At 36.5% G+C, this 12,902-nt stretch overlaps 1 protein-coding gene across 1 annotated transcript in view; it reads left to right on the top strand.

Moving 5' to 3' along the window:
- Positions 1-12,902, top strand: part of LOC110462429 (DNA polymerase alpha catalytic subunit-like) — a 40,805-nt gene that overhangs the window by 14,445 nt on the left and 13,458 nt on the right. Inside the window, exons 17-26 of the mRNA XM_021516378.1 lie at positions 2,037-2,098; positions 5,381-5,476; positions 5,848-5,964; positions 6,361-6,548; positions 7,877-8,006; positions 8,521-8,634; positions 8,978-9,074; positions 10,540-10,658; positions 11,828-11,974; positions 12,771-12,893. Coding sequence (XP_021372053.1) covers positions 2,037-2,098; positions 5,381-5,476; positions 5,848-5,964; positions 6,361-6,548; positions 7,877-8,006; positions 8,521-8,634; positions 8,978-9,074; positions 10,540-10,658; positions 11,828-11,974; positions 12,771-12,893 — 1,193 coding nt within the window. The remainder of the gene's footprint in view (positions 1-2,036; positions 2,099-5,380; positions 5,477-5,847; positions 5,965-6,360; positions 6,549-7,876; positions 8,007-8,520; positions 8,635-8,977; positions 9,075-10,539; positions 10,659-11,827; positions 11,975-12,770; positions 12,894-12,902) is intronic.

Genomic DNA, 12,902 nt, shown 5'->3' with positions numbered 1-12,902 from the left:
AGTTCATTATGAAATTTCAGGAGTGAATGAGTTAAACAGATATTACCTGATTAGGCAACATCAAATTCAATTGATGCAAGTGATGAAAGTTCAGTTATGCAAATAACAAAAATATAATGTATCACCTGTGGTTAAAGTAATGGAATCTATACCCATCTAAACAAGCTGAATAGGAAGGAGTCAGGAATTGATGCTGAGTCATTCACAACAGATTTTCAGCGTATCATTTCAATAGCAGGGTTTGACACTTAACTAATCCTCCAGTCCGAGATTAGTAGATTTCTTCAAGGACTAGTGAATCACCAAACTACTCTGCTCTTTCCGACCTGTGAACAAATATGTTATCACAATATCATATTATGGATAGGTTTTAAAATATCTTTTGTAAACCTGCTAAAAATACAGGTATAGGCCTACTGCATGACAACTGTCAGATTTTCCTAGAACTTCACTATGTCTTCATGGCAGTAATTATTTTATGTCCCATACAGTAAATTACTTTTATGTTTTGTGTTGGAGATGTTTCCATATGGAAATCTTGGACAAGTAACATTGTTGTAGGACTAATAAACTACCAATAAAAATATAGTTAGGCCAGACAAAAAAATACATGTTTCCTGTAACATGTTGGAAAATTTAGGGTAGTTAGATAGGTAACAAAAGTTTGACTGTGCTTCTTTGAAATTTGCCGTCAAAAGTTTAGGGTAGGCACAAAAAATTAGGGTCGTATTTTTAGCTCACCTGGCACGAAGTGCCAAGTGAGCTTATGCCGTGGTGCGTCGTCCGGCGTCAATATTTTACTTTAAACAACTTCTTCTTAATAACCGAAAGGCCTAGGGTGATGATATTTGGCCAGAAGCAAACTGGGATGAAGGGCTACCAAGTTTGTTCAAATAAATGACCTTCATCTATTTTCAAGGTCACAGGGGTCAAATATGTTAAAAACTTTAAACAACTTCTTCTCAATAACCAAACTGCCCAGGGAGATGATATTTGGTCAGTAGCATGCTAGGGTGAAGGGCTACCAAGTTTGTTCAAATGAATGACCTTCAATTATATTCAAGGTCACAGGGGTCAATTGTCTTAAAAAACCTTTAAATAACTTCTTCTGAATAACCAAAATGCCCAGGGTGATGATATTTGGCCAGTAGCATGCTGAGATGAAGGGCTACAAAGTTTGTTCAAATGAATGACCTTCACCCATATTCAAGGTCACAGGGGTCAAATATGTTAAAAACTTTAAACAACTTCTTCTGAATAACCAAAATGCCCTGGGTGATGATATTTAGTCAGTAGCATACTAGGATCAAGGGCTACCAAGTTTGTTTAAATGTATGACCTTGAATCATATTCAAGGTCACAAGGAGCAAATATGTTTAAAATATTTCAACAACTTGTTCTGAATAACCAAAAGGCTCAGGATGTTGATATTTAGTTAGTAGCATATGCTGGGATCAAGGACTACTATGTTTGTTAAAGTGAATGACTTTGACTTATATTCAAGGTCACAGGGGTCAAATTTGTTTAAAATCTTTAAACAACCTCTTATGAATAACCATGGGTCCCAGGATGTTTATACTTTGCAAGTTGCATCCTGAGATGAAAGGCTATACAATGTGTTCAACATAATGACTTTGTTCGACTTTCAATCACAGGGGTGAAATGTTTTAAAAAAAAATAACGGTCTTTTGAACGAATTTTAATCATAAATACTGATATTTTGCCTGTAGCTTTATTTTAGATCACTTTTAAGGTTACAAGTGTGAATTTTATACCAGGTGAGCGATGCAGGCCCATTGGGCCTCTTGTTTTGTTTGGCCTAGGTTTACCGGAAGCACCAAATATTTTTATGTTTGGCCTTGATGTTTAACCCTGAATAGGTTTAATTTTATTTACGCAATTTCTGTTTTTATGTCGATTTATTCAACATAATTTTAAAAGTTGATCATTACAAGTTGGGCAGCATTACACTACATAGTGTTTTTAAGAAAGATTACCACTACTATGCAATGAAAATCGTAAAACTATCATTTCAGCTCTCGGCAAGCCAAATGACTGTATTTTTCCATACGACCTCAAGGACAAGGTTCAAAAGGAGGTAAGATCACAAAATGTTCGTGAGCTCACCTGTCTGAAGAGCAAGTGAGCTTTTGCTGTGGTGGGGCCTCTGTCGCCCGTCAACTATTCCTTTAAACAACTTCTGCTAAAGAAAGGAAATGCCTAGAGTTACGATGCATAGATGGAAGCATCCTAGGGTGGACCTTGACATAGTTTGCAAACATAAAAGACTTGTTAATATTCAATGTCACAGTGGTCAAATATGTCAAAATTTCAAACAACTCCTGCTGAAGAACTGAAAGTCAGAGAGGCCATTTATTAGGCCGGTAGCTTCCTGGGATTGAGCCCGACAAAAAAAGCAAATTATCAAATTTGTTCAAATATATGACTCGCCTCTTTTCGAGGTCACATGGGACTAATGTATAGAGAAATTTGAAACAGCTTCGTATGAATAACCAATAGGTCTAGGGTGATGATATTTGGCCTGTAGCATACTTGTTAGATGTTTATCAAGTTTGTTCCAGTGAATGACCAAGACATATTTTCAAGGCCACAGAGGTCAATGTGTTCAAACTTTTAAACAGTTTACCACTATAATAACCTAGAGACCAAGGCATATATTTGGCCTGTAGCTTTTAAGTGTTGGATCTGAGTGAATAACCTAGACTATCGTTGAAGGTCAGATTATTACAGTAACTTCTTAAGAAAATTGAAAAGGTTTTGGAGTATCAGACAGTAAAATCCTCAAAGAACTGTAAGGTGTAAAGTAACTGTAGCGTGTTTTAGTTTGTTGGACTTGGTCCCTCTTTGACGGCCATTAATGCAAGATGTGTAACAGGTGAATGGTACAGGTCCATTGGGCCTTTGTGTTATAATTAAACTTTTTATGAATTCAATATACACTTGACATTTTGAAACTATATCTCAAATATTGTGAAGTGTAAGTATAAAAAGTTACTAGATTATTGATAATTCATCACTCTTTTATTTGAAAAGATTACTTTGAAAATGTCACTCGGAAGTTTTTAGGGAGAAACACAAATTAATCAATAATTTCGTATAGATGGTTCAGTTCAGTTCAAGTTACTGATGTATTTCAGAATTGTCAACATTTTGATCAGTATATAATATTTTTGTGTTTATTAATTAAGACAATGTTGATCAATTTTGTTTTCAATTCTGGATTATACAAAGCAGCCGATGGAAAGGTAAAGTGGTTTCTATGTGGGATGCTGAGTAAAACTGTGTCCTGATTTATTGTATGATTTCTCCTGATTTGTGATTTAGTAGTACTGTTGCTGCATGCATTCACAGAAGCTTTTTTACAGCTTAGAGAAATCAGTTCAAGATTACATGGACATACATTTTCATTATAAACTGTATCATAGAATCTTAAGAATCCCTTTCCCACTGAACTCTGGTTTTTGTCTCGCCGCCACGGAGTAGTGGTAGCGAGACTTAGGTGTTGCTTTTCTTGCGTCGACATTGAGTTTTTGCGTCTATAGTTTATATAAGTGCTAGACCAACCAAACCTGGACCATAAATGCATCTTTGGTGGTACATCTCAACCCATGCATCAAATGCTGGATGCAGCCTACCTGTCATGGTCCATTGACTTTGTCAGCATCTCCATTAACATTAAGTTTTTGTGTGTAAGTTAGTTTCACTGAAAGTATAAGTGCTAGACCATCCGAACTTGCACCATAGATTGCATTGATGGTCAAAGCGTGGCACAGATGTACAGTAACCTCCCCTTAGTTTTGATTTGGTTATAACTAGTACAGTTGGACCAGGATCCTTCCGTAGCTCAGTCTGTTACAGTGAGAGTAAAAACGATCAGAAGTCAAGGGTTTGAATCCTGGTCTATTGCCACTGATTTGTTTACACTCGGAAACTGTTGTTGATTATATTTTGTTTATTTCACCTTGGTTATTTTTTTTCTAAAAGTCCTGCAGGGTATGGTTTTCTTTTCAAAAATGCTTTATCCAAGCTATAGTCATGCCGAAAAAATCAGTATCAAATACATAATAATACCATCTAGACAAATAAAAAAGAAATATAGGTGTGCACTCCGTCCATCTATCTGTCGGATAATATTTCATTTGATTTAGGGGCTGCAATGGTTAAGGCGTCTGACATTCTGCTACCACTCGCCCTCCACCACTGGGTCGCGGGTTCGAGTCCTACTCTGGTCAGTCGCCAGGTACTGACCGTAGGTCGGTGGTTTTTCTTTGGGAAATCTGGCTTTCCTCCACCACCAAAACCTGGCACATCCTTAAATGACCCTAGCTGTTAATTGGACGTAAAACACAGATAAACAAAACTTGATTATTTGCCTAGAGGATTTTAAGCCTTGTTTTGTATGTGATGTGGTCCAGATGTTTAAGTACAATGATTCTGCATGTTTGTCTTGGCTGTTTCATCACTTCTTGCGCTTCTCCCTGATAATTAGTGATAGTGCAGTTTGCATAAAAATTCAAGATGTTGTTTGGTAGCTTATTCCTTTCTGTAAAATTATTTAAAGTGAAAACTTGTGTTGTTAAGCTTGTTCTATGTCAATAATTTGATATCCATTATTTACAGACAGTTTTCTTGGAAAATTTCTATCTTTTTTCAGTTATAGTTTCAGTTTTAGTTAATTTGAAAGAACACTGTCAAACCCAGTGAAGTTTTAATCAAAAGTTATAGGAGATGCATTTACTGTTGACAAGACTATCTATCAAATAGAGAAAGAGGGGGAAAATAGAACATAGAACCAATGTAAATTGTAGGGCTGTGGACAATACAAGTATTTCCACACATGAAAATTTCAATTTTAACAGGAATTGATTCCGATTTATATCAGTCCCTGGTTTAATATGCTGTAAAATCCCACTCTTAACTATTGCCTTGATAGGGACTTGTTACAACGAATGACACACCTTGATTCTAAGATCCATTATCAGGTTATAGATTGTAGTTACTTGTGTGTTGACGTACAGACATTTACTGTTGACAAGACTTTCTATCAAATGGAGAAAAGAAGAGAAAAATCAAAGTTAATAAAACTATTGAAAATCGTAGGGTGGTGGATGCAAAGATCCTGCTCGGAATTTTTTTATAGATGTATCGGCAGTATCGGATTTAATATATTCCTGTGTCTCTGACGAGGAGAGGGTGTGGGGAAGCAGGGCTATATTTTTCAAGGTTGATTAGTTTGAGGGGAAGTTTGTACACTGTTTTAAGAGCCTTACACCAAATATAAAATGTTTTTGAAGAAAAGTGAGTGTATCAGGATTGTAGAGTGTCTCCAGCTGTAAAAGGAACTTTTTATTTATTGCAGAGCTGCAATATGAAAATGGAAACTTTCCAAAATGAGAGAGCTCTCTTAGGCTTCATGTTAGCCAAAATTCACAAGATTGACCCAGATGTTGTTGTGGTAAGGTATATTACAGGCCAGATTATGAAATACAGTAGTAGTGTCTGATAACAAACTTAAATCACTTCTATCGGAAATCTGTCAATTAATTAATGTGTTTTATGTGTAGCATTGAAAATCAACTGTTATTTTCTTGTAACTTTACTAGATCATGAATGATGGCTTAACTTTGAAAATCTTTTATTTATGAAAGATAGACATGATTATGAGGTTTACCCTCACTGTTAATTATGACAAACTGTAATTGATCCTATTAGGTGGACATATCAAATCAATGCTGTGTTATTGTCTATAATCATTAAAATACTAGACGATAGGAGCTCTGATGTAGTAGTTCAAGACTACAGGTATACTACTTTGTACAATTTCAGGGCCATGATATCTATGGGTTTGACCTGGATGTGTTGCTCCACAGAATCAGCGCCAACAAGATTCCTCACTGGTCCAAACTAGGGCGTCTCAAGAGAACAAAAATGCCCAAACTCTCGGTACGTACCTTACCATGACTAAGTGATCCCACAAACCACTTCCTATAAAATCACTTTGTACCAGGGATTAGTCTTCCATCTGGATCACTTGCTGGAAGAAGCCTCAACAAAGCTATATTTTAATAGGCATGGCTCCTAAATAGATTCATCTTGGTACAAACTGGCTCCTTACCATAGTTGGGCCAGAATACCAGACGCTCTGAGGGTCCGATAAAACATCAGTTTACAAACCCAGTCAACAATAGGTGTGTCATAACTTCCAAACAAACTGATTGTAGTTCTACAGTCTATTTATTGTCAGAAAGCAGAAGTGTTAAAAAGTTACTTTACATTATGAATGGGAGTATTAAAAAGTTTTCATATCCAAATGTCTATTCAGTTTATCCATGTCTCCAGGGTCATGCAGGAGTGCGTGCCGGGTTCACAGATAAGTACATCACCTGCGGTCGCCTGCTGTGTGACGTCAAGATCTCTTCCCGCGAGCTCATCCGCAGTCGAAGCTACGACCTCACCGAGCTCGCTAATGTTATACTCAAACAGAAACGCTTCGAGCTTGACTATGAACAAGTCAGAAACATGTACCAGTAAGTGAAAGTACAAATATTGTTAATTGTTATAAACATGTATGGTAAATGACATATGTATGTTTACAAGTCCCCAGCCATTACTAGGCGAGAGGACCGTAGGGTACATTCCGTCCTTGTGTTGCTATGTATGTTTACAAGTCCCCAGCCATTACTATGTATGTTTTATAAGTCCCCAGCCATTACTATGTATGTTTATAAGTCCCTAGCCATTTCTCTGTATGTTTACAAGTCCCCAGCCATTACTATGTATGTTTATAAGTCCCTAGCCATTACTATGTATGTTTACAAGTCCCCAGCCATTACTATGTATGTTTATAAGTCCTCAGCCATTACTATGTATGTATATTAGTCCCCAGTCATTACTATGTATGTTTATAAGTCCCCAGCCATTACTATGTATGTTTATTAGTCCTCAGTCATTACTATGTATGTTTGTAAGTCTCAGCCATTACCATGTATGTTTATAAGTCCCCAGCCATTACTATGTATGTTTACAAGTCCCCAGCCATTACTATGTATGTTTACAAGTCCCCAGCCATTACTATGTATGTTTATAAGTCCTCAGCCATTACTATGTATGTATATTAGTCCCCAGTCATTACTATGTATGTTTATAAGTCCCCAGCCATTACTATGTATGTTTATTAGTCCTCAGTCATTACTATGTATGTTTGTAAGTCTCAGCCATTACCATGTATGTTTATAAGTCCCCAGCCATTACTATGTATGTTTACAAGTCCCCAGCCATTACTATGTATGTTTACAAGTCCCCAGCCATTACTATGTATGTTTATAAGTCCCCAGCCATTACTAGGCGAGAGGACTGTAGGTTACATTCCGTCCTTGTGTTACTTAGTACAGGACATGCCTCAAATACTCAGTAACTTACAAATGCCTGATTTGCTGCCTCCAAATATAGAGTTACATCCCTTCCTTCATTTTTCAAACTGGAGTCTGTCCAGAAATTTAGGACTATGGATTGTTTCCAATAGTTTGCCTTGTTACATGTGATCTAAGTAAGCACACAGGAGGATTCTAATAGTGGACAGGAAACAATAATAAGGACTCGAAACCTAACCAGCTAAAAATTAGAATGTAGACAACAACAAATTTAATCCGTATTTTCTTGGGCCTATAATATAAAAAAAGTTAACAAAAATGTTTTGAAGTTACAAAACATTACCTATACTTCATTAAGAGGTATTCATTATTATACCCCTGCAACAAAGTTAGGGGGGTATACTCGAATCAGCTTTGGCTTACAGTTCTAGATATTAATTTCCTTCATTGCAGCTGCTTTGTATTATGAACTCCTTTAATTCCAGGTCTGCGAAACAGTTACTGCAGCTGGTTGAAATGACGCTAGTGGACTCCACACTAATTCTGCGTATAATGTACGAACTGAACGTCCTGCCTCTGGCCTTACAAATCACAAACATCTGTGGCAATGTGATGGTATGTGTCTGGAAACCCTGACGTGGCAATTTAAAGAAGGAAATATTTTTACTATACAATGGATAGTTCTGTTAGAATCTTGAACTTATGGATTGGACGGCTTACATGAAACAGGGACATGAAACAGGGATGCTACGCTGCTATTTTGGCTGTGCCAAATGTTTGTTATGTGGCGTTACAAACAAATTTTGACCAAAGTTGAAATTGCTGTTTTGTTGTTTTGTTACTGCCCTCTTATTAAAGGTGAAAAGAGCAACATCAAATGGGGTTAAGCATTTCCTGTTTTACAGCATATTACAGGACATCTGAGGGGAAATTCCTTATTAGCATGTAAAAAACTTGTAGGAAATCCCTTAAAACTGTACTTCATATTTTACATTACAATCATCATTTTCATTGCTAACATGTTCATGAAATAGACGAAAGTGATGCATGTCGACTGCACCATTCAGGTCCTGGTATTAAACATCAGTTAATGCATTGTATGATGTAGTTACATGTTTTATTTGTTTAGACAAGGACTTTGATGGGCGGACGATCGGAGAGAAACGAGTATCTACTGCTACATGCTTTCACAGAAAAAAACTTCATTGTTCCTGATAAAGAATACAAGAAAAAGGCTACTTCTGTGAGTATTGGTGTAGGATAAACAATATCAAGAATTTCTAAGAATTGAAACTATAGAACAGCTCAAAAGATGCCATTTAAAAGTGTTATTTTCCCCCCAAGGAGGTATTTGCACACACTTTTGTTTTAATTCCAAGCACGAGTAATCTCTCCCATGGAAATTTCAAAAAGTTTGCAAATATGTGAATGTTTCATATTAAACAGCCTATAGAATTCATTATTGGGCAGCATACACTAATGGGTTCTCTCAAGCTGCAAACAAATTTGATCTCGTTCCGTGTTATATAGTATGTTTATATGCCTGGTGATCTTAAGTGTTAACATGCTATGTATTTTACTGACAGGTATCTGCGGAGGATGAAGATGGTGACGTGAAGGCTCCGACAAAAGGAAGACGAAAACCTGCCTATGCTGGAGGTTTGGTGCTGGAACCCAAGCGAGGTAGGCTATAAATGGTTACGTCTTTGTCACCTGATCAGTTAGCCAGTGGCTGTTTAGGTACTTGTCATTCTTGTGGATAGACCTTAAAATGTCAATATTGCAGCAACTTTATTTGACAAAAAGAGGTTCAGTTTGATTAACTTTGTATGTGATGTTGCTGCAACACATTTCTTCTTTAATTGGAAATTCATGTAAATATTTGTATATTTATAGGATCTTGCATGAGTTTCCGTTTCATATGAGATTTATGAAACGAATCTTAAGTATTTTTCAATTTAGTGAGCCTCTGGGAAGCTAAAATGAAAAATTTGTGACGTTTCAAATATTTCATGTGAAATGAAAACAAATGTAAGATACCTTTTATACACCCGTCAAATTTGACAAGAGTATTATGGTATGGGTTTGTCCGTCCGGCGTAAACTTTTGTTTGTCCAGCAATCTCCTCCTACATTTTTCAACTGAAATCTTTGAAACTTGATATACATTATAATCATGATATGAAGTTGTGTCTCCCTTAAAAGAATTTTGATTCAACAATTTTTCTAAATGTTATTGCCCTTTGTTTATTTCAGTATTTGATTTTTGTCCGGCAATCTTCTCCTACATTTTTCAACGGATCTCTTTAAAACTTGGTATTCATTATCGTCATGATACGNGCGTAAACTTTTGTTTGTCCAGCAATCTCCTCCTACATTTTTCAACTGAAATCTTTGAAACTTGATATACATTATAATCATGATATGAAGTTGTGTCTCCCTTAAAAGAATTTTGATTCAACAATTTTTCTAAATGTTATTGCCCTTTGTTTATTTCAGTATTTGATTTTTGTCCGGCAATCTTCTCCTACATTTTTCAACGGATCTCTTTAAAACTTGGTATTCATTATCGTCATGATACGATTTTTTCAAAAGTAATTGCCCTTTGTTCATTTCAGTATTTGATTTTTTGTCCAGAGATTTTCTCCTACATTTTTATAGCATGTCAGCTAACCACTCTTTGAATGATGCAGATCTTATTTCAATATAAGAAAGTATATAATACTATATGGCATTCGATGGGCGTTTATTGTTCCGCCCCGCGGTACTCTTGTTATTACATAATCAAGATTTGTGGCATTTATTCGTGTAAAATGACCATTTTCATGCAACCTTGAAATGAAACCTCCAATGCGCAAGTCTGACGTCATGTACTTGTCCTAGGCGTGACGTCACAATTGAAACAATTGAAACTCACAACCAAACACAGGACTAATAGGTCATATTACATGGGCTAATACGCAAAAAAATACGACATTGGTATATTCACTGGATAACACAGTACATTATGTGATAAATATATATACGGATCACTTGTCTATGAAGACCACAGGGGATGATCATGGATATGATCTGGCCCCTTGTTTTATAAATTCCTTCATGTGTGTAAAATACTTGTCTCAGATGACCTTGTATCATTTTGGTTGTAGGTTTCTATGATAAGTATATCCTGCTACTGGACTTCAACAGTTTGTACCCATCCATCATTCAGGAGTTTAACATCTGTTTCACAACCGTGAAACGCACAGAAGGGGAAAAACAGAAAACTGTAAGTACATCTTTCAAGATTAATTTACTATCTTAGATTGATCTGGGAAACAATCAAAATAAAGGGACTTCAAAGTAAATCAGGGGTTTATCAGAGTACTTTTTAGGTCTGTTTAACCCTTTCATCCCTATGTAACTTGAGTAGACTCTACCATGCACATATCTGGATGAGTCCATTATAGTCTACAGTGGTGAGAGGGTTAAAGGACACATTCCCAATTGAAAAAGTCTCTGATTTTTCCCAATTTACCCCTTTAAAATTCCCAATAGGGAAATCTAAAATAAATAAATGCATAAATTTAAATAAATTCCTCTGGATCGACTGAGTTCTCAAAATGAAGCATATGTAGAAAGGACAGAAGGATCCTGTTGTCATAAAGACAGGCTTAAATAAAAGTTAAACAATCTAATTTCATGTGTTAAGAGTTGGTATAATGATTATCAAGATTTCCCAAAAAGACTAATTTGTCAAATGGTTTTTTCCCAATTTCATTCCAGGGTCAGTTTCCCAAAACCCCCTAATAAATCCATATGAATGCTTTAAGTAATGCAAATATTAGGTGTAGTGATTGAATAAGTTGCTATCTCATTTTTTCTCAAATTCCTTTGTCAATTGTTATTGTGCCAAACAGAGTGAGACTATTCATCTGCATGTATGTCTGTAAAGGCCTGTGTATTAAAAACCATGAGTTTCTCCTGCCAAATTTATTGCGAGTTTTTCGAGGAAAACATCTATCTCAACCCAGACTTTCAAACTTTTTTAGGAGTACCTTAATATAATTGAATAATTAATGTACAAAGAAGAAATAGGCAGGCAGGGAAAATCCTGGAATTTGAAAGCACTGGGCAATTTCAGCAATTTTTAGTCAATATCAAAATTAAGAGGGGCCATTCTATGTAAAATCAAAGAAAGTTGGAACATGGAGGGGTCAATTTCACTTTTGAAGGGTCAATGGCCCCATGTCCCCCTCCAGGATTATCCCTGGGCAGGAAATCTAACAATGGATAGGGATTATTGTTAGCAGAAGTGAGTAAGTTCCATTTCCATCCCTATCACAAAGATTTCAAAGATAAATCAAATTGTACTATCAATATAACTCCCACAATGATGTGGGTGTGGGTTTGTGTACTCTGTTTACGATACAATTAAACCCTGTTCTTTGTTTTCAGAAAGGAGAGGAGGATATGTTTTCAGAGTTACCAGAACCAGATCTAGAACCTGGTATCCTGCCAACAGAAATTCGCAAGTTAGTGGAGAGCAGACGACAGGTGAAACAGATGATGAAAGGCGACATTTCTCACGAGCAATACACACAGGTAAGAGAGTATCATAGTTAAATGAACAGTAGGACTCTCATAAATGTATTAACATTACACAAACCTAAGATAATATCACAGTGAGAGAACATGACAAATTTGTCGTGAGTAAAGGTCTATTAAATAAATCAGTTGCCATTTGTGTCCCCTTATTTAGATTGTAGGAGATACTGTTACAACCATCATCAGTTTGTCTGTCCGTCTGTCCCACCTCTGTTTACTTAAAATAACTTCCTTTGGGTCAAATCTACTCAAAATTTGTACAGTTCATGATTTCTGTCTAGTAGACCCTTAATAGTCAAAATCGAACACATTTATAAAATCCATCGCCATTGTGGGGCGGGGCTAGAAATTCCCTAAGGTAAAATGTTGATGACCATTGCAAACTCTACCTCATCCTCAGGATCAAGGGGTTACATTCACTTTCGCTCTCTCCTGGAATATGTCGTAGCAAAATTGGAGGCAGGTTGCTAGCTATTTGATTGGTGTCGGGTAAAAAAACTCTGACCAATCACTAGGCTGATACCTGTCCTTTGAAGATTACAGAGGAGCGATGTCCGATTTCAAAGACAGTAAGTTCTACCATTACGTGACCGCAAGATTCTTTTGATGTTCATCAAAGGATCGAACTAGTCTGCTCAAGTCATCAACAAGGTGGCGCACACTGAACCTTCAAATTTGCTATGACATATTCCAGGGGTGCAGAGAGTGATAGTGAGCGTAACCCCTGGATATTGAGGATGACTCTACTAGTAATTAACTAAGTTATTGTATAAGATGTGTTTGCCTTTTCCAGTATGATATCCGTCAGAAGGCTCTCAAGTTAACAGCCAACAGTATGTATGGATGTCTGGGCTTCACATTCTCACGGTTCTACGCCAAACCTCTGGCCGCTCTCATCACAGGCAAAGGACGAGAGGTGAGTGGA

The sequence above is a fragment of the Mizuhopecten yessoensis genome, unplaced genomic scaffold (assembly GCF_002113885.1).
Source record: "Mizuhopecten yessoensis strain PY_sf001 unplaced genomic scaffold, ASM211388v2 scaffold10797, whole genome shotgun sequence".
Lineage (NCBI taxonomy): Eukaryota > Metazoa > Mollusca > Bivalvia > Pectinida > Pectinidae > Mizuhopecten > Mizuhopecten yessoensis.
This window is presented reverse-complemented; position numbering and strand designations above follow the sequence as displayed.